Genomic DNA, 26,489 nt, shown 5'->3' on the forward strand with positions numbered 1-26,489 from the left:
GATGCCCACACTTTAATCCTTCCTTCCTCTTCACTTTTAGATATTATTCAAAATATACAGTGCGGTGAGAAAGTTCAAAACAAAAATAAAAAATCTAAATCCAAGTCAACTCACTGCCCTCCCTAGTAGGGTTCACAGATGTTTTGGTGCTGGTGGGAAAGAATTTACAAATATTCTGTTTGCTTTTCAAAGGTCTTTTTTTCATATGTCGCAACTTAATGAATGAAATTTATCTACTTTTTTATTTATTGGACTCACTCTTTGCTTATCTTCTCCAAGGCATATCTACAGGGGTGGAAGCAATAAAGGCAATCCCCTATCTTAACTCCCCAGTAAATGACCAAACTAAATCAAATAGATGGAAAGGGAATATTTAAAAACTACAACCCACAGAAAAAAGAAAATTCCATTTTCTTTTTCACAAGAGGAGACTAAGTCTCAGTCAAGACACATATACTAACTGCTTACTGTATACCAGAAATAATTCAAAGTGCAAAGGATACAATAAAAGGTAAAAATAGTCTTTTGCCTCAAAGATTTTACATTCTAACAGTCAGTATTGTTTAGCTTTAAGAATATGTTTAAAACTTCCTCTTAAAAATCCAGAGTAATGAACTAATGCTGAGTGAAGTGAGCAGTCAGGAGAACATTATACACACTAATAGCCACAGTGTATAAAAACTGTTTTTGATAGACTTAGCCCTTCACAGCAATTCAAGGACCTAAAACATTTCCAAAGGACTCATAATGGAAAATGCCATCCACATCCAGAGAAAGAACTTTGGAGTCAGAACGCAGAATGAAGCAGACTTTTCTCCTTTGTTATGTTCTGTTTTTCTCATAGTTTCTCCCATTTGTTTTAATTCTTCTATGCAACATGACTAATGTGAAAGTGTGTTTCATAGGAATGTATGCGTAGAATCCATATAAGATTGCATGCTATCTTGGGGAAAGAGGGGGGAGAGAGGGGGAGAAAATTTGGAACTTATGGAAGTGATTGTTGAAAACTAAAAACAAATAAATTAATACATTTGGAGAAAAAAATCCAAATAACTTCAAAGAAAGTGAGTCCCAGTGGGAGGATGGGATGGGGGGAGGGGAGGGGTTTGATGGCTATCAACTACAGTTGTCCTCCAATACTAACAGTCTGTAGTTGGTATTGTAAATGTTATATGACCTCAGCTTGGACTAAAGCTAACCACTTTTTGACCTCATTTAATTATACTTCTCCTCTTTCTCTTTTTTGGACAGCCCTCATACTCAGAGTTTGACATTAGTGGAAATGTGCTGGGCTTGATCTTCAATCAAGGAATGATCTGGTGAGAAATTTCTTTAGTTTTTAGGGAGTACTTCCTTTGAGGAGAAAAGACATTTGAATTGTATCCCTGATTCAATCAGGAATAATGATTTAAATGTGAATGACGATTAAAAAACTATTCATTTATATAGCACTGTGTGATCACAGGCAAATCAATTCACTTCTACGGAACTCAGTTTCCTCAACTATAAAATGATTGTAGGATTAGATGATTTAAAATACTTCTCAGCTTTCACATCCAATAATTCCATGTCACTTTTCCACTTGTTCTCATATTGCTCTCTGGAGCAATTTTCCCCATGTGCTTAAGCAGATGTCCATTTCCCCAAAGAAACCAGCCATTCTGCTTGGACCCTTGAGCTATTTTCTTTAGCAAAATCCTCTTGCCTGAACAGAAAAGTATTAATAATTGAGACTTTGACATGAGCATTAGCGACTGATTCATCCCCTTTCTAAATTGTCTATTTAGCAGGGAATCAGTAGTTTCTTCCAGGTGCCCTTCTGAATTTTAGAAGTTCTAATAGAGTACTATTAGTCATTAGCCTTTGCCCTTCATTTAAAGGGCTCAAATAATTTTCTGAACACCAACTTCATTCTGTGTAGGTAGAAACTCAGATAAGAGATGGAATGATCTGCCAGTGGTCAAATAGCTGGAGAACAGGGAAGCTAAGATTAGAATTCAAGCCTCCTGATTTTCAATCTATCATCTTCTCCCCTCTGCCTTATTGCTTCTCTCACATAGTTAGAAATTTCATTTTAAATAGCTTCATAAACTGGAAAATGAGCTGAGTGTAGCTGTCCAACTCCTCTGCTCCTGAAGTCTTCCCTCCATTGCTATGGAAAGACTCCCATTGCCCCTAATCCTATTCCCTTCTGTTTATGTTGGCTATTGTTTTTGTTTTTCAGGATGGGCTCCTTTTATGCACCTGGACTAGTTGGTATTAATGTGCTACGCTTATTGACCTCCATGTATTTTCAGTGCTGGGCAGTGATGAGCAGCAATGTTCCCCATGAACGGGTTTTCAAGGCCTCCAAATCAAATAATTTTTACATGGGCTTGTTATTGCTGGTCCTGTTTCTCAGCCTCTTGCCAGTGGCTTATACTATCATGTCCCTGCCACCTTCTTTTGATTGTGGACCATTCAGGTACACTGCATGCATATGTGCAAACATAGCATTCTAATCTTGGTTTTGTATGGGTTCAGACTTGATAAAGAGCATTGGGCTCATGTCAGAACCCAATAGAACTCTTAGATTTGAGTCTCAACTTAATCACTTAACTTCTATATGCCTCAGTTTCCTCACTTGAAATGGAGTAATAATCTTTGCCTTCAGTTAACTATAAATACTTCCAGTTACCACAAGAATTAGGAGAAGAAAAAAAGATGGGGGAAAAGTGATGGGTTCAATGTCAGGGCACCCAAGGTCAAATCCCAGCTTTGTTATTTAACCACTTGTGCTACATCTTGCAAAGCACTACTTCTCTGGGCCTCACTTTGCTTATTTACAAAATGAGATTAACTTCCCCCACTTCTGTTTGGAGGTGGTAACCTAAGGGTATGGAATATTAAATAATATGAGGTTTTTCCAACCTGTTATTTCATTTTACCAATTTTTTCCCTTGTACTTTGTTATGGGATTAGCTCTTTGAGGAGGGAAGAAATATAACAGGAAACATGACTGATATAAAAACAAGGATGCCACCTAATCTTTTTTTCCAATGAGATGACTTGTAAATTCACTTTCAGCTCTTAATCCTATCAAATAGGTAAGATTCATAAAGTGGCTGGCACAGTACTTAGCACATAGTAGGCACTTAATAAATGTTTGTTCCCTTCCCTTTCCCTTATAGAAGACAAATTCCATGTGGATAAAATGGAGTCCTGGAAGGACAGAGAGCTGATTTTATTACTTTGGAAAGAAAGCATTCATTTAGCACATTCCATGTGTATGCCACAGTCCTAGGTGCTAGGAATAAAAAACAAAAATGAAGTCTCAGTTCTCAGGAAGTTTCCACTCTACTCTCCACCCAACTCCCACTACAGTGCATAGAAACGTGATGTATAGGGCTCATGGTGAAAGGTTTTCTAACAAAGGTGGGCTGGGGGGAAGATGGTTTATAAACTGTTGGAAAGTACCCAAAATTTACACATTGGTCATTGGATTTGACCTTCCAATAAAGCCAACAGTAAATTGGACAAACTAGAAGAGGAGAGGGATAGCCAGACACAGTGTTGGTTAAATACCATTGGATGCTTAGCTCATCCTGTGACAAAGCTCTACAGACTCAAGCCTAGTCCACTTCTGCTCCCCCAAGACCATTTCTTCCTATGTTTCTGCCTTGATCCTGACTGGCCCTGGCATGCTAATCAAGCCCTAACTGGATGCAGAGACACAACATCTTATCTGAGTCAGAGGAAGGCAACAAATCTGGACAAATTGGATCTTTGGTTGCATGGTCCTGAGCTTTTGCTAATGAACAGAGAAGCTAGAAATCTGCTGAGGGCTTAAATGAATGGCCTGTCCTTGGCTTGTTAAGTCAGATATTATACTCCAGGGCACACATATTGTCTTCTGTACATGAGACAGAATCAGGATTTCAAGAATATATTTTGGATCATATTTTATTTAATTACAGTGTTGGGGGGTGAAGAGAAGGGAGGCAGGCACACAATTTATAAATATCTCTCTCACACTTTGTGTCTTTCTGGCATGATATTACTAGTAAGAAAACACCATAGATTCTGCCCATTCAAATGTAGCTTAGTCTTGATCTTTGGTGCTAATAAAGGAAATGGAACAAGTGAGCAGGAAAATGTATGACTGTACCCCACACCTTGTTTTAGACCATAAATTCAGCCTACTTTTTTTGTATTTAACCATTTGCTGAAACCATGAACAAGGAGAAAAAATAATGGACTGATTGAGATTCCATTGCCCTTCCATTCCATTAGATTGTAAACTCCTTGTGAGCAGACTGTTTCATTCTTTGTATTTTTAACCCTAGAGCCTAACACAGTGCCTGAAACATAGCAGGAGTTTAATAAATGCTTACTGATTGATTCCTTTCCTTTCTGTCTCCTGCCCACAGCTTTGCAAAAGTTCTAATGCCAGGTGATAGAAAGTTGGGAGTAGGGCTTTGGTGGGAGGAGAGAGAGAGAACTGCAACAATCCATAAACCTGATAATCACTTTCTTGCTGAAAAGCAAAGGGGCAGTCTAGACTCCTGGACTGAAGATGGCAAAGGAATCAGGAGGCCTCAGATCTATTCCAGTGGCCCTATAGAGTCAACTTGGACATATTCCTTGATCATTTTAGGTTATCCCCTCTGCATAATTGAGATAGCAGTATTAATAAAGAACATTTCTAAGAGGATATCTAAAAGGATAGCTAAGAGGATTTCTAAGAGTGTAGGTATAAAGCAAGGAGACATATATTCACCTAAAAGGTATAGCATTGATGGAAGATGTCTAGCACAATAACCAATCAGAAGGATTCTATATATGTATGTTGAGTTTCTTCAAGTACTCCTATTCACATATTTAATTTCAATTGTACTAATTCTATCAAATCCTGACATACTTGAAAGCCTCCTTAGTGAAATCCACAACAATGCAAAAGATGTTGCCATTCACAGTAGAGAAACAAAGTGGATGAAAAAGTATGCAGCCCAGACTGTGACATACTCCAGAGCAGGAAGTCCATCAAATTAGTCTCTCAAAAGACATATCTTGGATAGACTTTACAGATGGACAAGTAAGAAGCAAGAGAATTTTGTAGTAAATCAAGCTGGATCACATTTTGGAAAGTGCAGTACTTACAATGATCCTAAATATTCTGTCATTGTAAAAGTCCATCTCTTTAATGCAATTATTCGTCTCATGGTATTGTATGACTCCACTCACGTCACCTGATTCATCTCAACCTCTGTTTCCTCATCTGTAAAATATAAACAATAATGGCACCTATCTCACAATACTTCTATGATGACCAAATGATATAACATATTTAAAACACTTTGCAAATCTTAAAGAGCTTTATAAATATTAGCTATTAATTATCATATTGGAATGTTCACGCTTGTTCAAGTAAGCTCAAAATCAAATAAGATCTTTAAAATAAACAAAAAGGAGGGAGTCTAAAGACATAAACTTATGAATATATACTGAGACAACAGAGAAGTATACAAGTGTGTATGAGAATCAAGAGAAGATCTAGCTAGAAAAAATCAGAAATCATTTAAACACTTACTGTGTGGCAGGCATTGTGCTAAGCACTAGAGATAGAAATACAAACAAAAAGAAAGGCAGTCCCAACCCGCAAGTAGCTTCCATTCTAATAGGGAAAGATAGTACATAAAGACAGCTCAAAAGCAGTAGGTACCTACACTGACGCAGGGAGGCAAAGTCTACTGAGTGAAGGGTTGATCATTTGTCTGGGACCTTCCTCAAAATAGAAGTTCTGGGAGGAACTCACCAATGGTAGAATGAGAGTGCAAGGGTAGAAGAAGAATGGCAAAATACATTATGGGAAAAAGGAAGGAGAAACAGACAAAATAAAGAGAATGTAAATGTATGATTATTGAAAGTACAATGTGTTGTGATATGTGCAGAATGTGAGTCTATGGGAAAGGAAACAGAAAGATGGATGTAAACTAAAAATTCTGTTTAACTTTCTATTGTAGGTATAGTTTACACTAATAGTCTTCCTTTGAACATAGTCTATATCTCTGCAACATTAGCAAAGAGATTTGACTATCCTGTATTGACAGGAGTAGCACAACTTTAAATAACAGGAATACAATAGCTATTTATATGAAACATAACGATGATTAAAAAAATTAATGTGTGACTGATCAGTCCTCTCTTCTTCCTAGTGGGAAAAACAGAATGTATGATGTCATCCAGGAAACCATTGAAAATGATTTCCCATCCTTTGTCAGCAAGATCTTTAGTTACATAGCAAATCCAGGGCTGATCATACCTGCAATTCTACTCATGGCGTGAGTTGGATGTGGACTCTGTCTACTTGCATGCCAGTGCCTTGTAATACTTCCTTGCCTAGTCTTTTCTGTAATTATTATTATGTTCTCCTGGAAACATGGACTGTTTGCTAGTCTCATATTCTTGCTTCCCAAGATACTCTTAAGACATATCAGTTTTCCTGTTAGCTCCAAACTTCACCAAAAAGCCAAGAAGGCTTCTGGCCTCCTATTTGCCAATTTCCAAAGAATTTCTCACCAGAATAAGGAAGATATGAGAGAAGGGAGGTGAATTAAAAATAGTGGTAACCAAAATACTCCTGACCTGGTGCCATGAAAGCCCATTCTCCAAAAGTTAGCTCTTTTCTTGGTTGTAAATGTCACTTCCCCCAGTAAAACCAGAGCCTAAAAAACTGAGTTTTCACAGAAGGATGGAGGGTTTTAATTATCTTCATCTTTTTGTTCTTAATCTGCACTTCATCAATAGGAATCCTCTGAGTGAAAAAAATTAGGTCCAAACAAAATTATACAACCACGTCTTGATCATCCACAGCAATTTTAAAAAAACAGTAGCTTTCCTATGCCACATGGCACCCTCTACCCCCCATTCCTCTCTAACTCACACAGATTCCCCCTGTAAGCCATCCTCTTTGTGTATATTTATGAAATATAAATATATACCAATATCAATTTAAGTAAAGCACGATTAAGACAATTACAATGACATCAGAAAAAATATAAATAGCTTCTTACCTGGGGATAATTGATTATCCACCAGGGTACTCTTTTTTGGTGCAAGTAATCAAGTTGGCTCTCTTGGATTGGGCCTCTAAGACCTTGAACTTGAAGTATTTATGCTTAGCTTTATTTGTTATTATTTGTGAAGAAGTCTTCCTTCTTCCAGAGGTATTCTTATTATGACCCCACACTTACACATAGGCAAAGGTAAACTGTCTCTGCCCTTCCACCATCACAGAGATCCGAAGAGCATACTAACACATTTTCACACTTTCCTCCATCTTCTTGCCACACTTCTGGCTATCCACAAACCTCCCTTTACTTCCTGAGTCTTCAGTGGTTTTTGTGCAGCTGGTTCACTGAAAGGCATAATGTTTCCATCCTCTTTAAAGTTCACCTCCAGTATTTTTAGCAGAGAGCCTTTTAGAAAGCAGGAAAATCAATACCAAGGACAGCACACCCCAAAAGGTAGAAATACCCTCAAAGATACAAGAGTAAGGCCAGGTTGCACATAAAATTTCCTGTAAGTCGCAACCTTTCTTGTCCCATGATTCACTTTCCAGTAATGCTTTAATGATTGGGTGTCCAATGAGATCATGGTGGCAAAATGGCATTAGCCCAAATCCAAAGACAGATTAGGTTCTGGAAATAACAACAAAGGGAAGAAATACACTAAGTAGTACCTTAGCTGGACTAAAGAAATGAAACCACCCTTGTCCCAGAAAGACAGCAGAAAAGACTACCAAACAAGAGGGTCTCCTGTCACCATGGTCTCAGTTCCATTCTCTACTAACAATCTACTCAGAGAGGTGACCATTAGAAAGATGTATCCAAGGTTACAGCCTCCAGATGTCTTCCAACCTCATTAGTACACCTTATGCTAGCTTAAATGCTGAAGGATAATGGGGATTATTCAGCATATCCTTTGAAAAAGTTGTACATTCCAGGATCCAGGGCTGCCCAGAAAAAAGAGAAGTTGGATACAAACAATTAAGATTGGTACTACCAATAATTCAAAGGGCTGAAAGTAGTTTAGTAGTTAAATTTCTCTGCAGCCTTGAAGAAGTCACTTAACTCACTCATTTCAGTTTCTCCATTCACAAAACAGATATTTACCTGTCTTACCAGAGAGCTCTGAGAAAAACAAGATAAACTTAATTATTAAGAATGGGAAACAGAAATCTTGATCATAGTGTTTAACGACAATGAATCTGCCAGAATGTAGTAGATAATAGAAGACTGAATTCCAAACTGAAGAGAGCACTGACAGTCTTGCCTTTGGGGAAGGTCTCCAAATTCAAACATAGCATAGATTAACACTATATTTAATGGAATATTTAATTATGAGGGGCATAGGGAGGACATTATGAACAATAACAGACTCCAAAAAAAATCCTGGAGAACTCAACAAAGGAATTAGATTGGAATTGGAGTATTATTATAGGCCAAATTGTCATTCACAATTGTCCAGACATAATGATGAACCACAAAATTTAAGAACCATGTTTTAAAAGATGTTTTCATACTGAATTTCCATAGTCCATCCAAAATACATGGAATGAAAAGTTTTCAAAGTATAGAGCCATAGTGGAAGAAACCAAAAGCATGTGGGAAAAGGAAGGTACATATATAAAATCCATATTATCTTCTTGGATACTGCAGTTGTTTCAAAGATGCCTGACATGAGTCTACAGAGATAAGCTGGTATCCCAGCACTCTCATTCAATTACAAAAATCAGTTATGCTAGCCACATTAATAATAAAAGGATAATAATGATAAAATTTGTATATTACTTTAAAGTTTGCAAAATGCTTTACAAATATCTCTTTTGATTCATCAAGTATTCATCTGTGGTTTTTGTTTCTTTGTTTGGAAGTGATATCATTAAGAAGTGATATCAACAGCTTGAGCCGTTAGTCTCCCCTGACCCAATCCAGTCTCAGAGATGGCTTCAATACCTTTTGAAGAAAAACTAGCCTAACTGTCATGGGAGATAAGGGTTAGGGCATTGCTCCAAGAGCACATGTCCTACTCTTCCATTAAATAAAATGTGAACTCCTGGGGGTAGGGACAACATATTTGGCTTTCTTCGTATTCCTAACTTTTAACGTAGTACCTGGCATATAAATGTTTAAGAAAAGCTTATTGAATCAGTGAGTCAATGATTCTCCATGACTCAAAAAATTTTAGAGTGGAAATGGGAACACCACCCACCTTCATGCCTCCCAGCCTCAACCTTTACTGTTTTCTTCTCTCTAAAGTCACTCTCAGCCAACCCTTACTACTCAGGCTCATCAATATTCTTCTCCAATGTGGAAAGCATTTTTAAAAGGCTTTAGGGAAATAAAAGTACCTCTTTCTCAGCAAAAGAACAGAAGCTCCATTCCCCAGGCCTCTGCTCCCTGGATCTTTGAGAAGCTGAGCAGTATTGAACCTTCTCTGTGATTAATTCCAAAGGTAATTGAACCATGTTTTGATCTTTTGCAGCCTGGCTATCTACTACTTGAATTCTGTTTCCAAAGGCCTTGCACGAGCCAATACACAGCTGAGGAAGAAAATCCAGGCTGTGAGTAGAATTGGTGTTCCTTCCAGTAGAGTGTAGGGATGGATTCATTCATTTTCAAAATAGATTTGCTCCATGAGCCCAGATATATCATTAATGATAATAATTTTAGCTAGCATCTATGTAGTAATTAAAGGTTTGCAAGTCATTTTACATCTTTATCTCATAACAAGCCTGTTAGGTGAGTGTTATTACTATCCCCACTTTACAGATGAGGAAACAGGCTGAAAGAGATTAAGTGTCAACGTCACACATCTAATAAGTATCAAGGTGAAGATTTGAACTCAGGTCTTCCTGACTCCAAGTCCAGTACTCTATCCATTGTACTACCTGTGAGTGTGCTCATCCTTCCTTGCCAAAGAAGACCACGCCATCAGAGAAATGATGACATGACTTACACTTTACTTTGTTTTGAGTGAGGGAGGGCTGTGCAGGTCACCAGCCTCACTTCTCCTCCAGAGCCATCTGAATCCAGTGACCAGATATTCATCAGGATGACTGGAGATGACCCAGGATGAGACAATTGGGGTTAAGTGACTTGCCCAAAATCACACAGCTAGTGAGTGTCAAGTGTCTGAGGTGAGATTTGAACTCAGGTCCTCCTGACTCCTGCACTGGAGCTCTATCCACTGCACCACCTAGCTGCCCCAATTGTACTATCTAGAGTTAAAGCAAAGAATCAATTGAAATTCTCACCTGAAACCAAATCTCAAGTTCAGCATAAAAAAAAAGAAATTAGCACTTGTATTGTTCAATATCATTCATTCACAAGTAGAGGCATTTGGGGGTTAATTATAATAATAGTAATGATTTATAACAAGTAAGAATATTAGCTTATGCTAAATTAGAGTAGAATCACAATGAATCCACAAACTATGCATGCATGATAAATTCATAACCCCAGCAACTCAGCCTGATTAAAGTTAATCCTGTGAATAATACTTCCAGGAAAGCATGTGGTCATGATAACGTATTACTTAATTTCCAGAGCCTGACTCATGTGCCTCACACCAAGAAATAGCCTACCCCATCCTCTCTTCCTCCCAAGCTATCTGCCTTGTCTAATATTAAAACTGACATTTATATAGTAGGTCAAGGTTGACACAATATTCTATATATGTTATGCCTCTTTAATTCACAAGCATGTATTAAGTGCCTACTATGTGCAAGGTGCTAGAGATACAAAGGGAGGGCAATATATGTGTATATGTGTATGTATCAGTATGCACACACTTTTTTTTCATATGCATGTGTGTGCGTGTGAATCCCTGTCTTTGCTTTGTATGTCTAGGGTCTTAGACATTTTCTTGAGGGAACAAACACACACTCACAGACACATATATATGTAAAGTTTTTGAGGAAAATGACATAGATACATACGTACATATATGTATGTGTATATATACACACATACATACACACATATACATATATAATCTTCCAAGGGCATTGAACCACACTTTTATCTTTTACAAATAATAAATATATAGGTATATTTTATGTGTGCATATTTACATATTTTGTTTGTATTCATTTCCCTCAAGGAATTTATATACATGTGTATTTATGTATATACATAATATCAATTAATAAACATCTATTGAGTGCCTCCTTTGAGCTTTCTCACACTTCTAACCAAAACTTCTTTCAGTTCACAAAGTAGTTTTCTGCCCTCCCTTTATTAAGCAACATATAATAGCCATCCATAGCATAATAATTTAGAGTATTTCAAATAAGTTATCAAAGAAATGAAACCATGTTCCCTGCTCTTAAGGATCTCACCATTCCATCCCCACCCCCAATCGCCTGTACCCCATTCCCCGTCTTGTATCACAGAAGTCACTGATGAGGCAGCTAGGTAGCCCGGTAGATAGAGTCCTGGACCTAGAAGCAAAAAGATCCAAGTTCATCTCTTCTCTAAGCAAGTCAGTTTGCCTCTTTTTTACTCAGTTTCCTGCAACTACAAAATGAGGATAATATTAATACCCAACTCTCAGGGTTGTTGTAAAAATAAAATAACATCATATTTGTAAAGTAATGTGTGAACATTAAAGTGCTGTTGAGGTGCTAGCTGTTGCTGCTGTATTCCTATAGCTCCGAGAAGCTGAGAAGACGAGTAAAAGCATCAAAGCTAGTGCAGTCATGAAGAGCTTACAGGACACATTCACCAATGGCTTGAAGACTATGAACCCGCTCCAAACTACTGACAAGGGTAAGCAGTGCTAGAATCCCATGCTCCCCTTCAGTTCTGAATCTGTTCAGACCAGGAGTAGATGGAGAGTGGAGACCTCCGGGTGGGGCTAGGCAGAAAGAGTATAAATGCTTAAGCATTTAGATATTCTTTCACCTCATAAGACATTTATTCTTGTCTTGAGTTACCACATGTCAGAATGTAGGTTCTCCTAATGCCTTGAAACTTGAGTGTTGTATAACCAGGTCTTGATTAGTGCAAATAATTAATTCCATGAAGTAGCCGAGTGTATTCAAACTATTCAAAGTTATAATCATGAAAAACATGGTGAGCAGTTCTAACTCACTGGATGCAAATTCCAATAATGCACCCACTTATTCACACTAATTAGAACCTGGCTGTATTGGGGGAAAGAGTGACAGATCTGGAGTCAATACTGTCTCTGACACATGAGAATTTGTGTGACCAGGGGCAAGTTACTCAGCTTTTCTGAGGCTATTTTCCTCTCTCTAAAATGTGGATAATAATCTTCCTCAGTGGGTTGTCATGAGGCCCCAAGGATATGATATTCATAAACTGCTTTGTAGACTGTAAAACCCTGTAGAAATACCAGCTGTTCTTCTTACTTCTCCAACATTCCCTCCTGTTCCCCATCCCTTTCTCCTCTCATGTTCTCAACTACCCATATATTTCAATACAGCCAATCTGTCTTATGTATTCCCTTTAACCAGCAAAGCACTCCAGACTCTGTTCACAGAAGAAAGCATTCACAGATGTCTTTACAGCTCCTTTCAAATGCACTGAGCAGAGCCAGTCCCTTCTGTATTGGTTTTGGGGAAATCAGCTCAAGAATTTCCAGGGATCTCTGAAGATGATTCCTCCATTCTACGGGAACACAGGGGGATTGTGGGGTCTGCGGCAGTAGGGGAACTGAAGTGAGACTTTGGCAGGCTTCACTAGGAGGGTTCTCTTTGTTTTCATGCTAAAGGAAGAGAAGTAGATGAAAACCAGGTGTTTTTTTTGGTCACTTTTCTTTCTCCTTTGAAAAAAGTAATAGTTCAACTCAACAAACATTTTTAACTGCCTACTATACACTAAGCACAGGGTTTTGCACCAGAAAGACAAAGACAAGGAGAGTTGTTACTCTCAAGGATCTGACATTCTGCTGGGCAAATATAACACAGACATAGATAAGCAAATGCTAGGTCCTGTGAGGAGGGGACAACTTGTGGGACTGAGGAAAAATTTTATGAAGGAGGTGGTCCCTAAGCTGAGTTAAACCTTGAAGAAAAATAAGGAGTCTAAGAGGTGAAAATGATGAAAGAGTGCATTACAGGTATGATGAATGGTTTGTGTAAATTCAGGGAAGTGGAAAATGGAATATTCAATTCAAGGAACCTATAGTCTCTCAGTTTGGCTAAAGTGTAGTGGACTATAAGCTCAGGCTGGAAAGGTGGTGAGCTTAAACCTGCATATTCTGGGACTGCCTTTGTTTGCTCCATGAGAGCAACCTTCTGCTTTCAGATCATTAAAGAAGCACTTGAGAAGGAGAAATAGAACCTTTTCAGCAGCCATTCACATTTCAATGTGGGGAGAAGGAGGAGCCTGGAAATATACAGGATCAAAACATGACATTATTATTATTACAATCCATGAGAGATTGCCAACCTGACATCAATAATTGATAAGACTCATTAAAACTCATGAGGATATCTCTGATCATCCCACCACATCACAGGGCTCTCCACCACCTCCAAACACCAACCAGCCATGCCAACCCTGAGGGGCAGCCAGCTCTGCTGGAAACTATGTACCAATTGTTTAATAATTCTTAGTCAGGTTAAGAATTAATATGAAGGAAAATAGCTTAATCTCACGAAAATCAATAGGGTGGTGCCTGGAGACACCTAGAGTAGAGAAGAGGTAGGGGACATTACTCTGAAACAATCCTTTCTCCTGCCACCTCAGGACCAATGACCCCACTGCTCCTTGTCTAGAGCTAATTAAAATATGTGCCAGCTGGGAAGAAATCAAGGTTATTTCCATTTGTTTTGCTAGCCATAGTATAAACCCTGTAACAGAGAGCAGGCTGATTTTTTTTAGGTGCAGGCTACTACCTTCTTTAAATGGATAAATCAGGGTGTCCTAGTACTCTGTTTCCCTATAAAGTATCCTAATTTCTAAATATAGAGTCTCAAGGCTGGGAGATGTTTACCTAGAACACTAAATGTTGGCATAATTCCAAGAAAATATGATAAGCGGCTATGCCATTCATTTCATGGTACTATAGCTTTAACCACGCCAACTCCCAAAGCCTCTGTAAAATCACACACATCAAAACAAATTTAAAAAAACTCAGTCAACAAAGGCTTTTCAGGTGCATGGATACTTGGATAAAGGGCTCATCCTCATTTTCCAAGGACTGTCCTTATGTTGAAATCAGAGTGCGCTCTTTGCATAAAGCCTCTAAACAAAGCACAGATGAAGAGAGAGGTCAGAGCCTTAGGAAGGTGATTGACTGATTCCTCCTATTCCATTTGTATCAAATAGGAAACAAACACATTGCAATAACTTATTTTCTCTTACTTTACTTACTGGACATGGCAAACTAGGGAAGAAAGAAAAATACAAAATGGTGATCAGTCTTTCTGAAGCATTGACAAAGAGCAAAGATGGCAGACAGTACCAAGAATCATAATTTTTAGACTGATTAACTTACTACTGGTACTTTCAATGTCACATCTTTATCCAGTAACCAATCCATCAATTAACAATCTTTATAAGAAGTTATTATGTGCTGGGAACTGGGAATACAAAGACAAAAGAAAAATAGACCTTGCCCCCAAGTAGCTTACATTTTAATAGGGGAAATGTACATAAATAGATACATAGAGAGATCAGACAGAAGGTAACCTTAGAGGGGGAAGCATTAGCAGCTGGGGGTACCAGGAAGAACTTCCTGCAGAAGGCAACCAAAGCACAGACATAATAATGAAAAAAAATGAAGCATATTAGTCTCAGTAATTTAACTACAAATGAAATACAAGACAAAAAGAATGTGTAAAAGGTAAAGATTAGTCATAGGTTCTCCCTAAAGGAGCAATAAAGGAATTGGTGGAATTGGTTTCATCATGTATTGAAAGACAACAGACACATCATTTCACAGATTCTTCGTCATCTCCTGCTGCAGAGCTTGATGGGCATTTGCACAAAGATCATCATAAAAATAACTGCAGCTTTTGTGATAACATCTATTGCAAATGATAAAGAAACAGAGCAGCTCAATAAAGAAATCAATAAACTCCTCAAAGTTAATAAATCTGTACTTAATACTCAATGACTATAAAGATGAGCAGAAGGGAGGAAACTGAAAAATGTAATGGATAATATGGTTCAGGAATAAAAAATGAAAAGACCCACAGATCTTCTCTATGGAGAGAACTAGGAGTTGTCTAGGAGGCAAGCAAGAAGTGACAATAAAAATGAAATTAATTGTAGTCTAACACACAAAAGATGGTTACCCATATAAGAGTCATTTCTGAATCCGCTGTCTTGTGTAGTCAGATTATCAATTTATTAAAGCAAGGATCAAAATCAATACCAAATTAGAACAAGAATGAGAAAAAGAGGCATGATGTGTAATTAAAACTTCATCCTGACTTATTTACAAAAGCTTGTTAAAGATTAAGTTTATTTAGACTATTTTTAGATACTTAAAAATGGGAAATGGATAAAAGAACAGACATCAACATAGACAATTATTCATTTCTAAGAAGGCTTAATCTATGTGAATCACCACAACAAACCCAAAAGAACATAGGAACTCTGTCAACAGATGACTTAATTTCCCTGCCAGAGAACTATGACAAGTAAGAGCAACACCAGCTTGAGATATAAATTCATTTGTAAAATCTTAAGGAAGAAAATGTTGGAATATTATGAGTAGTATATGAGGCAATAACCTCATAAGACAGTGAAAAGTAGTGAAGGGAAAAATAAATGTACAGAAAGCTTGGTATGAGACTCAATTAGCCTCAGAAGATCCCAAGAGCATTTCAGGATAAGCCTGGAAGGACAATAGATGAAAAGAATGTTAAAGATTCATCAAGTTTTCTATAACAAATTATCCTTTTCCATCAATGACAACAGAACCACCACATTCAGTCTCTTCACATTATGGTCCATGTTATTTACTCTAAGTGGAAGTAGTCATGGCATTAAAGTAACCAAAGATGAAAAAAGCAACTATTCGAAGACAGCCATACACGGAGAGGGTCCACAGTGGAGTCAATATGGATTTGAGGGTGTTACCAGATTGCTTCTCCAGGTCATCAAAAGAGGAAAAGATTCTGAGTGATTGAGAGAAAAAAAATCACATTGTAATGGAAAGTGCTTGATTTAGAGTCAGAGCTCCTCAGTTTAAAATCTGGTTCTGCCACTTAAAATATGGGCAAGGCATTTAACTGTTCCAAACCTCAGTTCCTCTTCTATAATCAGTCAATCAACAAATATTTATCAAGTGCCTACTAGATCCTGGGTACTACACTAAGTATTGGGGATACAAAGAAAGGCAAAAGAGAGTCACTGCTCTCAAGGAGCTCACAGCCTAATGGAGAAGGAGACAACATGCAAATAATTTTCAAAATATGTCCAGGACAAATAGAAGTAATCAGTGGAGAGGAGACACTAAAAATAAGGGGGATTAAGAAGGGCTTCCTGCAGAAAATAGGGTTTTAACTAAGACTTAGCTGTAGAATAAAGGAGTTGGACAACTTGGCCTCTCATGTCCTTTCCAACTCTACATCTATGACCTTATCAATAGGCCACATCTTTACAAATTCCAGAACTGATTGAAGTGTACAAAATATATAAGATTCACTCTTCTTGCTTCTTGTTAACTATTAAAAATGTACTTGATGTGATAAAGCAAAATGATGCCTCAGGCAAAAATGATTTCCTTCAACAAGGTGCCCCCTGGAACATATGTTAAAATCATACAAGATTCTTTGAAAGACGTAACAAAGATGCTTGCTTGACAAGCCACTGATCATTAAGATCAATCAAGGCATAGGGCAAGGAGAAGAATGTTCACCAAAGATGTTTGCCATTGTGTTAGAGGACGTCTAGCATAGAGTCCAAATTGAACAACCGTTCCCTATAGATAGCAAGATCATTTCATACTCCTTTTTGCTGATAATATTATGCTGATAGTATTAAGCTCTAGAACATTCTTAAATGAGATCCAAAATGACTCAAAAGTAAGTCTGACTACCCTTACAGGAAAAAATAAGTGAATGTAAAATGCCTATTTTCCACATTATAATATGCAGTTGGATGGATAACCCATAAAGCTGGATCTATCTGTGCCTAGCTCTTAGGCATTGTGGAAGGACAGTGAACTGGGATCATAATTAAAGAAAAGGAGAAGAGTAGTCTGGGTTATACATGAAAAATTGCTTTTAATAAGCCCCAAACTTTTCCTGAAACAAAGGTTCATCTCTTTGGATCAGTATTTTTCTGATTTAATGTGTTTGACAAACTTGAAAGAATTATGGAATGTCAAGCTTAATTTTTATGGTAGATGTGTAAATTACAGCATATTTACCCACAAAAAATGGGGCAGAAGAAGAAGCATAAAGCATATGGAGCATAGGACCAGAGAGAAGAGCCAGGAGATGAACCAGTCTTGTAATGAGAGCATGGGAGCACCTAGAGTTCCCTGTATCTCTGTAATGTCAAGAGATCCAGGGGGGATACCTCGAGAAGGCATGGATATGGAAAAAAGAGATGAATGGGAGTTGAATGTAGCATGCAAATATATATAGAAAAATATATATGTGTAAATGTATCCAGGGAAGTGTGTTGAGCTTTATTTCATCAAACAGAGCCAGGAGTGAACAATTCACCAATATGTTATTTTAGGGGGAGGAGGGAGTGAAAATGAAAAAAAAAAAAGGAAGGGGGAATAATACACTCCTTCTTACATCATTTAATCCTTTTATTTACTTCTCCTCTTTCCCATTAATTTTTTGTCTCAAGGAAACAATTCGGAATCTGATAATCAAAACCACCCTAAGAAGAAAGAGGAGAGGGACAGTAGGAATATTAGCTCTGGAAGAGGAATGATGCTACCAGCTAGCCTGCACCTGGCAGTCACCAGACCCCCTGGTCCAAAGTCTGGAGGACCCCCACCTGGAAAGCTTCAGGCACCAGAGTCATCTCCTGGAAGGGGAAAGGGGAACCCAGGACAGTGACCTAGAGAGAGATCTGGAGTGAAGAACAGTGGTTCTGAGTTCGAGTCCCTCCTACCTCTGTCCTCTCATTACCCCCTCCACGTAATCCTCCCATTAGACTGAGCACTTCCCATTTTCTTATAATGGGTTTGTTTTGTTATTATCTGGTCCAGGTTACAGCAAAGTATGAAATGTGGAGGGACAATGATTCAATTTCATTTTCAAACAAAACCATGGTGCCTTCCCTGCCATGCCCCCCCCACCTCTGGCTCCTTCCATATGTCTGTTTCTTAGCTCCTTTAGGTTCAGTTGGTCTAGGTGGAAAGTGAATTCTCACACCTCTAGGATGTCTGGAGACTCCCATCCTTAGGAAATGGAAGCAGGCCTTGGGACTGGCCATTCTTGCCTGTCTTAGCATGTGGGTTCCTGGAAGGGACAAACTTCTGCTATCTGAAACATGCTTACTGTGACAAAAGGTAGAGGAAAAGGAGTCCAAAGGTGCTGCCTTCACCATCACAGATAGCAGCCCACCCTATCTCCTCCATCAATCAACCAATCAGTCAGCATTTATAAGTTCCTACGTATGAGCCAGACACTGTACTCAGTACTAGGGATACAAAAACTAAAAAATAATAATAATAAAAATCCCTGATTTCAAAGAGTTTACATTTTCTCTGAGGGGATTACCATGGTCTCAATCCTGGGGGAAGAAATGTTGGCAATAGTGGTCTGGGAGAAGAGAGAAAGGGTCTAACATTTCAGGGACATCAAGCAGTCATCCCTGTTTTCCATGAAGCACCAGAATGTGTGGGTGCTAGATCTCTGCTCTCCTTCCGCAGCTCTGCTTCTGTGCCAGCTCACAGACCAACCTCTGGAAACCCAAGCATGTCTAATTGGGCATCACCACATGCTCTAAAGTAGGTCCTCTCAAACCAACATCCATAGAATCACAAAAACACAGAATGGTGTGTGCTGGGTAGGGTTAGTTCTGGGTGGTGAAAGGGACACAGGGAGAGACAAAGTAGGGGAGAGAAGTGAAGAACCACATAGCATCAGGAAAAATGCTGGCACAGAATGCCAGAACTTAAATCCCAACCCCCTTATTTTATAGAAAAGGGAGCAAAGACAGAGAAAGTCAGAGTGATTGACTTACCCAAGTTCTGACAGTCAATTAGTCCCAGGTCTGGGACTATCATCACATAACCAAATAACCATGAAATTGTGAGATGAAAGAACCTTGAACTATAGAGACAATGTAGTGGAAAGAGCCCTCAAGTTGAAGGAGATTTGGGTTCAAATCTCAGTTCTACTTACATGCTACCTGTGGGACCTTGAGTGAGTCTCTCTACTCCCACAAAGTTCTTGTGAAGAATTAAGAAAAAAATGTACATATGTATAAATCCACACATAATCACATATACACATATATCTATATACCACTTTGTAATTTTACATATGCTTTATAAATGTAAGCTACTATAATAAAAGGTGAATGCAAAGCATTGATTTGTCCAAGTTTCATGATCAGTAAGTAATACAGCTGGGATATGATCCCTAGATTTACAGAATCATGGGCTTTTCCACCTAAATTCAGTTTTTGAAGACTTTTGTTGGGCCAACGCTTGACTAAGATGCAAGAGACGAGTCTTGAGCAGAACAGATATTCCATCCCACAGAATTGACAAAAGTTATTTGGCTTCATAAAATCACAGAGTTATAGACTCACAGCATCTTAGGGTCTAGCCTGGCTCTCACCTTAATTTTCACATGAAAGTCCAGAAAGCGAGTAAAGGATGGATCACAGAAATATAAAATCATAGACATGTGGGACTGTGTTATCTAAGGCCAAGGGAGGTAATGTGATGAGAGAAAAGATCCAGTCCTAGAATCACAGAAAATCAGAGAATCGTGGAATCAGAAAATTACATCCCCATGGAATAAAGAGATCATGGGGTCATAAATTAAAGGAATCATAGATCACAAAATGTTAGCACTAAAAGGAATTTTTAAATTCATTTACTCATAGGATCATATAATTACAGATTTAGAACTAGAAATGCCCTTAGAGGTCCTCCAGCCCTATTCTCTCATTTTATAGGCATCAAGGCAATACAATGGATAGACCATTAGGCCTGGAGTCAGGAAGACCCAAGTTCAAATCTGGATTTGGACACTTACTATGTGACTCTGGGCAAGTCACTTAACCTGTTTGCCTCAGTTTTCCTGTCTGTAAAATGGGAATAATAACACCTACCTCCCAGCATTGCTATGAGGATTGAAGAGATAATAGTTGTAAAGGGCTTGGCTCATAGTAAGCATTTAGTAGTAGTATAGTGGTGGTGGTAGTAGTAGTAGTAGTAGTAGTAGTAGTAGTAGTAGTAGTAGTAATAGTAGTAGTAAGCATTTATTAGTAATAGTAGCTATAATCACTAGCTGTGTGACTCTGTTTGCCTCAGTTTTCTCATTTCTAAAATGCGGATAATAGCACCTGTCTCACAATTTGCTGAGAGAATCAAATGATAGTGTATTTATAAAGTATTTAGCACTCTGCCTAGAACATAGTAGGCACTATAAATACTGTTACTGCTATTATTATTATTATATAAGAAAATAGAGAGATAGATTAGATGAAATTATTTAGATGAGAGAGATGGAGTGACATGTCCAACATCATAACAGAAAAATAATTTTTTCCATTGTATGGAATTTTCAAATCCATTAGCCACTCACTGTCCTATTGCCTGAAGGTTAAATTTACATCAGTTTGCCTGTCAGAGTACTATCTCAGTGCTTCTTTTTTAAAAAATAAATAATCCTAGATGTGATGATAAGGACCATTTTGTGAATTGACTTCAAAAGTCATTTCCTTAAAATTTTCTTCTAGCATTTGCAGAAAGATTAAATCCATCTCATATTTCTCTTGAAGATAAAGAAGAAAAAGTTCAGTACTATGGAACTAACACCATTCTATTCAATGCAATGCCTTCTCTCCCCATGTCCAAGTCCTTCTGCCACCGCCTCTGGCTACACATTCACTATCACAGGACCTGGAAGGATCATCAGAGGTTACCCAGTTCAGGACTCCTATTTTACAGCCCAGCTAGGGCTCCTGGAGAGCAAATAGTTTGCCCAAGATCACCCAGGGAGTGAGCAGCAGAGCTAAAATTCTAATCTGATTCTCTGATTCAAAATAAAATATTTTTCCACTACAATACATCAGAAACACACCAATAAGTCTGTCTAAATGGCACCTCTAGGATGACCAAGTTGAGCATTTTTCCATAGGAGACTTGGTGGCCACTGTTTAAGATGAACATTCAACAAATGTTTACCAAGTCCTCACCCTGTGTGAGGCACTATACAAAGCACTGGGGATATGAAAGTGAATTAAGATTCAGACCCTACCTTCAAGAAGCTTGCAACTAATGGTATGTGTGTTCGTCCTTTGTTGCCAAAGAAGACCATGCCATCAGAGAAATAATGACATGACTTGTACTTGACTTTGCTTTGAGTGAGGGAGGACTGTGCAGGTTACCAGCCTCACTTCTCCTCTAGAGCCATCTGAATCCAGAGACCAGATATTCATCAGGATGACTGGAGATGACCCAGGATGAAGTAATTGGGATTAAGTGACTTGCCCAAGGTCACACAGCTAGTGAGTGTCAAGTGTCTGAGGTGAGATTTGAACTCAGGTCCTCCTGACTCCTGTACTGGTGCTCTATCCACTACACCACCTAGCTGCCCTGCAACTAATGGTGGTCTAGGAATGGCTTTATATCTAATGAGAATAGGTAGGTCCCTATGCAATGAAATCTGAAAGGCATTGGAAATATACCCTCCAACTCAAGTGTTTCCCCCCACTGACACCTCAGTTTTTGTTTACTACCACTTAAAGTCGGTCATTGCCATGGAAAATCATGGCAGCAGCAAGAGTTTTCCTGGTCGCCTCCGTAACCATCTTTTAGAGCCAAGCCATAACAAACTTCACTGTGGTATTTATTGTGACCATGTTTCTTCTTTAGACACGACTGACCTCCTCTGAGCCTCAAGACTTCTGATTATTGTTTGTACAGTGATCCTTCCCACTTACCAATGCAGGAGCTCCCCATCAGCCACTGCCTTCCCCTCCATCAGGCTCTTCCTTTCAGAGAACAAAAGGTCATTGATCAGTATTACACTGCTTGCTCAGCTGAAGTTCATGACTGATAGAGCCAGAGAAACCAGGGTAATAGCAACGACATTTATAGACCATGCTGCCCCAAAGCCCTCCCATATGACTTCTATAGGCATTATTATCCTTATTTTACAAATGAAGAAACGGAGGCTCAGGGAGGTTGTGACCTGCCCAAGGTAACACAAAAAAAGAAGCTTCAGAGATAGGATAAAAGCCCAAGTCTTGCTGACTGCAAATCTGGCATCATCTACTAGCTAGCCATTCTGATCTCAGTGCAGACCTCTTCCTGGGTCCTCTTCCCTAGCAGGGGTACCATTATGTCCTTAACACCTTAGTTCAAGGAATTTGCCCAAGTTAACACATCAGATCCTTTTCTATTTGTCAGGAAGAATTAGAATGGAGATGAAAGGAAGATGAAAGGACAGAAAAAGATAATAAAGAGGGAAAGGAGGACGAAGCACAGTGCACTAAGCCTCTGCCCTAGGAAGGGAGGCTGAATTCAAATTTTGAGAACTCCACATCCCATGTCCTGCTTCCGTGGATTCACATCAGCCATCTCCCACACCAGAAATGTTTCTACCTCCTCTTCATTTCTTTCTTCCAGATCTTCCTCTTCCTTCAGGGCTCAGCTCAGGCTTCACTGCCTTCAGGAATCCTTCTTTGATCTCTTCTTTTCTCTCGGAGAAACAGAACCCTACCCAAGCAGTCACTCCTATTCTCTACCTCTTTAAGTTTCCTTGAGCCACATCCATTTATGTTCATGTTGCATCTCCACTGTAGAAGGTAAGCTGATTGAGGGCAGGAACTGCTTCATTTTTATTGTTACATCTCTATGTTTATCAAATGACTTCACAATTGTGCCCAAGACTGGCTGTTTATGGAACTGAGATTGATTGGATAATGTTGAACAGTGAAGAGCTTTTATTTCTCCTTTCAATTTTCCCTGCATTCAAAAATTATTCCTTAAGTGGCTGAATGCTGTCAGGTAAACATAACCCTTTATGTCAAAGGTAAGAGGGCAGAAAAGGTCCTAGTTATCATTTGGAAGTTATCCCTCTTTTCTAAATTTGAGCCCTAACCCAGTGATCTCTTTGGCAAGCTGGGTCATTTGAAAGTACTCACAGCTTGAGTAAACAAATGACTTTTCCTAACAAGGTTTGTAGAATTACATGTGTCCCCTTTAGGACCATTGACTCAAGTTCCTGTTTACTCTCAAACGGACAAACACCTTTAGTTCTCAGCTCATTTCCAAAGCAGAGATGACTAACTAACATAGCCTGAGTTCACTCAATTATCAAACCTTTACTTGTTTGTTCCAAACTCTACTCATTTCCCCAAGGTCTCTCTCTCTTGAACCATCCCTTAAATGAGCTATACTGACCTTCTCCCAACCCCCAGGTAGCAATCTTCCAAAATCTTATGATAGTTTTAAAATATCACATCAAACACCCCTCAGAGTAACATCAAATAGACATAATTCACAGATTTGAGAACTTGAGACCAGTTGGTACAATGTCTCATTTTGCAGGTGAAGAAACCAAGACCTAAAGAGATTATGACTTACGCAATAATTTAGCCCAATAACTTACCAAGGGATGAAGAGAATGACTCTCCCAAGTGGGAAAGAGGCCAGACTGTTGGTGCATTGGCACTTGAATACCAAAATAGAAGTCTGAGAGGACCAAGAATATTTCTGAGGATCTCCCTTTCCTAGGTCATGGTGGGAGCCTTGATATGTAGTAACTATAACTAGTGAGCTTTACATGGACCTCTACTAATTTCATCACACAGCCATCTATTATTAGACCAATGCTTTCTGATGAACTGGAGGGTTGAGTTCCTAAACGATTTGGCAACTAAAAGCCCAATACTTTTTTTTTTCATTTTATTTCTAATGTGAAGCCTTAAGCCTGATCAGTCATTGATTTAACTTTATATTCCTGTCCATAGTCAGCTCAACATTTTCTCAAGTATACTGTTTCTCATTATATCAACAAAGCTGAACACATAGTATGCATCTATTAAATGAAGATCAACCTTCAAAATACAGAGATGATTTTGTTCATAAATAAAACAATGCCCAGAAAAAATGACAATGCAATGGAGGCATGTAGTTTTGAGATGTTCACCTTGAGTAGTACTCACATTAGTGGGCAAGCAATATTTCTCCCCATTAGAATAGTTTTTACCTATTTTCACAGCATCCAACTACATTTTAAGGTCAATAACTCACCTGGCACTGAAGTCATTTACAGGGAAATGGAGTCATTTGACTTAAAGCCTAAAAAGGATGTGTTTGCTTTGATTTATTTGCTTTTCTCTCATTCATTAAGTTCCTGATTTCCTGTTTGTTAAGTTCAATTTGTACTTTTCCTCTAATGAATGAAAGCTACACTGATTTTTATTTTTGGAATGAGAATTGTATCTGTGAGAAAGGACTTTCTCATTACATTTAAAAACAAAAAAGAATGAATCATCATTAGATTGTGATTCATCCCAATCACATCAGAGTGCCTGAGCTGGGCTCATTACAAAGACAAAGATGGTCCCCCTGCTATTGGTCCCACACAGTTCTCTGCTACAAAAACAGCCATTAGGAAAAAAGACATACCTGGTAGGATCAGAACATATTACATAGAAGGGCAGCCCTGAGTGAACCAAATGGCTAAAAAGGAGAAGCCAAAAACACTTGGATCATAATCTACAAAGGCAAAACACTAAGAGCTTTTCAACAATAAAGAGGTATGGTTGAATAGATTGTGGCACACTAATATAATGGAATATGAAGCATCCAAACTGACAAGGATGAAGCAAATGGAGAAACCTGGAAAGACTTTTAGGAAATAATGCAAAGTGAAAAAAAGCAGAGGCAGAAGAACAGTGCATACTAACAGTGACCATGTAGGAAGAAATGGGACTGAGAATGAATGGGAAAAGAATCCTTTTGAAAACTTAGAACAAGTAACCAAAAATTATGCTTTAATATGCACTAAAATTAATTTGTTTAAATATAAGTAATTGTAAAATGTGTAACTAGTATTGATGTCTAATATTAAGTCTTAACAAATCACTAAACACCTGAATCAGAAATGCATAGAGCTGTTGCTGTACTTGTCCTTCATTCTCAAAGAATACCATGACATCAAGAAGATGATGACATGACTTTCAGTTGACTTATTTGAGTGAGGGAGGGCTGGCATAGAGTTATCAATTTTAGAAGTCAAGGGTCATGGGACCATAGATTTAGACCTAAAAGAGACTTCAGAGGTCACCTAATCCAATCCCCCTCATTTTACAGAGGAGAAAACCAATGCTTCAGAAAATCAAGTGCCTTGCTGAAGGTCACAGAGGGCATAAGCATTAAAGATGGCATTTGTACTCAAGTTCTGTGACTTCAGAGTTAATGCCCTCTCCTCTACAATGGGCTGTCTTTTATATCATAAAATTTTTAACGAATAGTTTTTAAAAAGTTTTAAAGAATAGTTTGGGAATGAATTAAAGGAAGTCCTACTTTGCACAATAAGAAATCATTTTCCCCAAGAAACTCTACAAGCTGAAAATATAAGTAGTTTAGAGATAAGTTTAGATACATAAGTTAGTTCAGCCAACAGTCTGTGGTTGCCAATGACCCTTTAGGGACAATCAGAAGGATTGCAACCCTCTCCTACACAATGATCTTCCTATAAACATAGTATTGACCTAGAGAAGACATCACTCTAACCAACATAATTTTCACAGGTTCATGGAATCTAAATATAGAGGAAGCTAAAAGACCATCTAGTCCAACCTATGTCTGAACAGAAATCCCTTCGACTGTGTCTCCTTAAAAATAGCCACCCAGTCTCCATCTGAAGGCATCCAAAGAGAGAGAATTCACTACCTCATAAAGCAGTTCACTTCACTTCTGAACATCTCAAATCATTATTTTTTTTCTTTACAACAAGTTTAAATTCACCTCTTTGACATTTCCCTCCATTATTCCTATTCTGCTTTCTGGAGCCAAGTAGAGTATAAGGCATATGGGAGACTGTGGAAGAGATAAAGACTCTAATCATTGAACAAAATCTATCATGCTTTAGGTAAATCCAGTAGCAGCTATTATCTTAGCCAACACAACAACAAAAACAGACACGATTTAAAAAGATAAATTGTGAAGCTGCATGAATGCTTATATTCATAGAAAATGAATTCATATCTCCCCAACAGATTAATGCTCAAGGGATATGAACTGACAGTTTTCAAAGAAATCAAAGCTATCTATAGTCATATAAAAAAGACTCTAAATCACTA

The 26,489-nt window shown here is 38.3% G+C and overlaps 1 protein-coding gene across 1 annotated transcript in view; it reads left to right on the plus strand.

The window, feature by feature from the left end:
• Window positions 1-18,046, plus strand: part of TMC2 (transmembrane channel like 2) — a 55,245-nt gene extending 37,199 nt beyond the window's left edge. The window contains exons 14-19 of the mRNA XM_072650516.1: window positions 1,252-1,319; window positions 2,225-2,464; window positions 6,195-6,320; window positions 9,526-9,604; window positions 11,696-11,813; window positions 17,832-18,046. Coding sequence (XP_072506617.1) covers window positions 1,252-1,319; window positions 2,225-2,464; window positions 6,195-6,320; window positions 9,526-9,604; window positions 11,696-11,813; window positions 17,832-18,046 — 846 coding nt within the window. The remainder of the gene's footprint in view (window positions 1-1,251; window positions 1,320-2,224; window positions 2,465-6,194; window positions 6,321-9,525; window positions 9,605-11,695; window positions 11,814-17,831) is intronic.
• The last annotated feature ends 8,443 nt before the right edge of the window (window positions 18,047-26,489 follow it).

The sequence above is a fragment of the Notamacropus eugenii genome, chromosome 3 (assembly GCF_028372415.1).
Source record: "Notamacropus eugenii isolate mMacEug1 chromosome 3, mMacEug1.pri_v2, whole genome shotgun sequence".
In the NCBI taxonomy this organism is placed as follows: Eukaryota; Metazoa; Chordata; class Mammalia; order Diprotodontia; family Macropodidae; genus Notamacropus; species Notamacropus eugenii.